This window comes from Pyrus communis, chromosome 9 (assembly GCF_963583255.1).
Source record: "Pyrus communis chromosome 9, drPyrComm1.1, whole genome shotgun sequence".
Taxonomy (NCBI): domain Eukaryota; kingdom Viridiplantae; phylum Streptophyta; class Magnoliopsida; order Rosales; family Rosaceae; genus Pyrus; species Pyrus communis.
In genome coordinates, this window is record NC_084811.1 from 20,346,459 (window position 1) to 20,349,262 (window position 2,804).

Sequence of the window (2,804 nt, forward strand, 5' to 3'; positions counted from 1 at the left end):
CAAGTCGAGCTAACCATGGTCGAGGAAACCAAGGCAAAGGTAACCATATAATCAAGGGAATAGAGGAAGCTGCATGGGAGGATACCAGACCCCCAGTCGTGTCGGCACTCAACAACATCACCATCAAGGATGCACAAAACAAACCTGACTCGATCATGGATATGTTGAACATTCTCGCCCACCTTGCTAGAATCTTAATTGATCCGGGTGCTACCCACTCGGTCATATCCCATTTGTTTGCTCAAAAGACCCAATTGTGCTCTACTTTTATTGGGTATAACCTGGGAATCGCAATACCTAGATGGGAAGTGTGTTATGTCCAATGAGAGTACCAAGGATGTATGAAATGATGCCAACGAATCTTATTCGGAGAGATTTTTCAATGTAACAGGAGAGTGGTACACTACGTGTTATTATACAAATTGTGAGATATGTTGTTAAAAAGTTAATAACTTAAAAAGTAAAATTTCACTTATATAAAAACACGTGGTGTACCATCCGTGTTCTTGTCACAATGAAAATTTTCTCTCTTATTCATTTGGATATCATGGATTTCGATGTGATATTAGAAGTGCAAAACGACAAGCGTGCCAATTAGTCATGCAATACTTTGTTCATTAAACAATTAGTAATGCAATACTATGTTCTTTTTGATACAAAACATACATGCACGCACGCACTGAACCCACAGAAACATACAGACATAAAAGTTCATCTCTTTATTTGATTATCTGATTTAAATTAACAGCTAAGACTAGAGAGAAAATTAGCTAGCCACCACCAGCTTTTTTTAATGCATATATATCATGTGAATGATATCAAGTCCAAGAGTATCTATATCAACGGTATATATGAAGATAATTAATAAGATATAAAATCACATGTTCTTACATTTTCAAAGCTGTAAATTACATAAAAGTACCTAAGCTAGCATTCACTTCTGCAACTTGCGATTAAATCACCTAAAAACTACATCTCTCTCACCTACAATTTAATTTCTTTTCCTTTTATTTTTCTTCACTTTCATATTCTGAGTAAAAAGATACTGAGTTCAGGACCTCCATTACCCTCAGGGTTCAACATGTAAAAGGCCTCCGAGTCACGGCTTCCCACGACTCTTTCAAACCTAGCTCTCATATAAAGCAACTCTCCTTCAGACGGGCCACCTTTTTTTCCGTCGTCCACCACTGGAATCACGCCGGCTCCGACCGACACGCTTCGAACAGTGCTCAGCACGTGCCAGTCTGACTCCCCGCATGTGCGAGACGCCGCATACCCACACTTCCTCCCGTTACAATACATAGTCCATGAAGGTTCCTGAAACAGCTTCCGACCATGCATACCTGCACGGCCGGAGCCCTGTTGCTTTTCAGACTCGAGAGCAATGCGCACGAGCCCGGAAGACATCTCTTTAACGAGTGAAGACGTTGACATGGCAAGCTCGAGAAGCAAAACAGGCTCCGACTGGGGGTCCAGCTGGACGGCGAAGCTGACGTGGCCACGGCGGTTTCCGAAGAGCGTGCCGGTGACTTTTCGGCCAAGGGAGGGAGGGACGAAGAGGTTGGAGGGGATGGCAAGCCACTTGCATGTTGGGATAATGGTGGGGAAGGAGAGGAAGCTGAGGAAAGAGCGGATGATTGAGGTGAGTTTTGTTTGGGTTTTGGAGAGGTGGTGGAAGGAGACTGGCGAGTGGTGTTTCGGAACCAAAAGGTTGTTGGGGACGTCGTCGTTTTGAAGATGGTTAAGTGGGAAAGTTGATGATGAAGATCTGAAGTGGTTGGATTGGATGATCTTTCTTGAAGTACTTCTAGATATGGAAGTAGTACTGGTGCTTCTGTGAATGTTGAGGTCTTGGTGTTTCATGGTGGCACTAAAAATCAACAATTTGATATGATAAAAAATAGTTTGTATGGTTTTGCAAGCTTGTATTTTCTAATCGTTTGAAGTATGGTTTTAGTGATGAATATTAATCCTAATTTGCTGAGAAAGAGTGGGGGCGTGGTGTTCTTTTGAGAGAGAGAGAGGGAGGGAGGGAGGGAGGGAGGGAGGGAGAATATTGGCCGACAAGTGATGATAGTGTCCGGAGGTGGCCAATATAAAGGGAGACGGTGGAGGCTTGTGGTGATGATGATCGCATCCTGGACTTTTTTTTTATTTTTTATAGCGTGTGCTTAATGCCTCATGTGGACCTACAAACCACCACATTATATATGTCACAGCCACACTACCTTCAGCTACCTGCTTTTTTATATAAAAAGTTAGAAAATAATTTATTTTTTCTCAATTTGTTTATTAACTAGTTTATATCATTTTTCTTTGTTCACAATTATTTGTTGCAATTGAAGGAAGTTGAGGTTATGGACATCCCACCTCCAGGTTGAAGCAGTTGGTAGATCAATTAATAGGTCTCCAAATCTTCGCCACTTAGTACAACAGTAGAGTCGAATTCTTCTTTAATTGTAAGTGAGAGATTTTAGGTTCGATTTTCGCTCAAGGCGAATTTGAACCACAATATTACTAGCACATTGTAAGGCTAAGTTCACCCCTCCTCATTATTGTAGATAATATCGTTTGTTAAAAAAAAAAATCTTCAAATCTTCATGACTCCCTTTAGATGAGAACAACTGCCAGTATTTGGACATGAATAAAGATAAGACATCTTATATCAAGTTTCCCCTATTCCTTTCGTTTGTTTCAAAATATATATTGATCGATTCATTTTTTTTTTTAATATATAATCAATTTACGACAAGTTTTTTTTTTTTTTTGTTTTCATAGAAAGCGATTAAAAAATTGAAGTTTCA

General features: G+C 40.1%; 1 protein-coding gene across 1 annotated transcript; it reads right to left on the bottom strand.

Annotated features, from left to right (window-relative positions):
- Positions 1–1,023: 1,023 nt before the first annotated feature.
- On the bottom strand, positions 1,024–1,863 carry LOC137744645 (protein MIZU-KUSSEI 1-like). The gene has a single exon (XM_068484417.1). It carries the CDS (start codon positions 1,861–1,863, stop codon positions 1,024–1,026), a length of 840 nt encoding a protein of 279 aa, XP_068340518.1.
- Positions 1,864–2,804: the final 941 nt, after the last annotated feature.

Excerpts from the sequence above, each read along its gene's own strand:
- LOC137744645 (XM_068484417.1), bottom strand. The coding sequence starts at position 1,863 with ATGAAACACCAAGACCTCAACATTCACAGAAGCACCAGTACTACTTCC.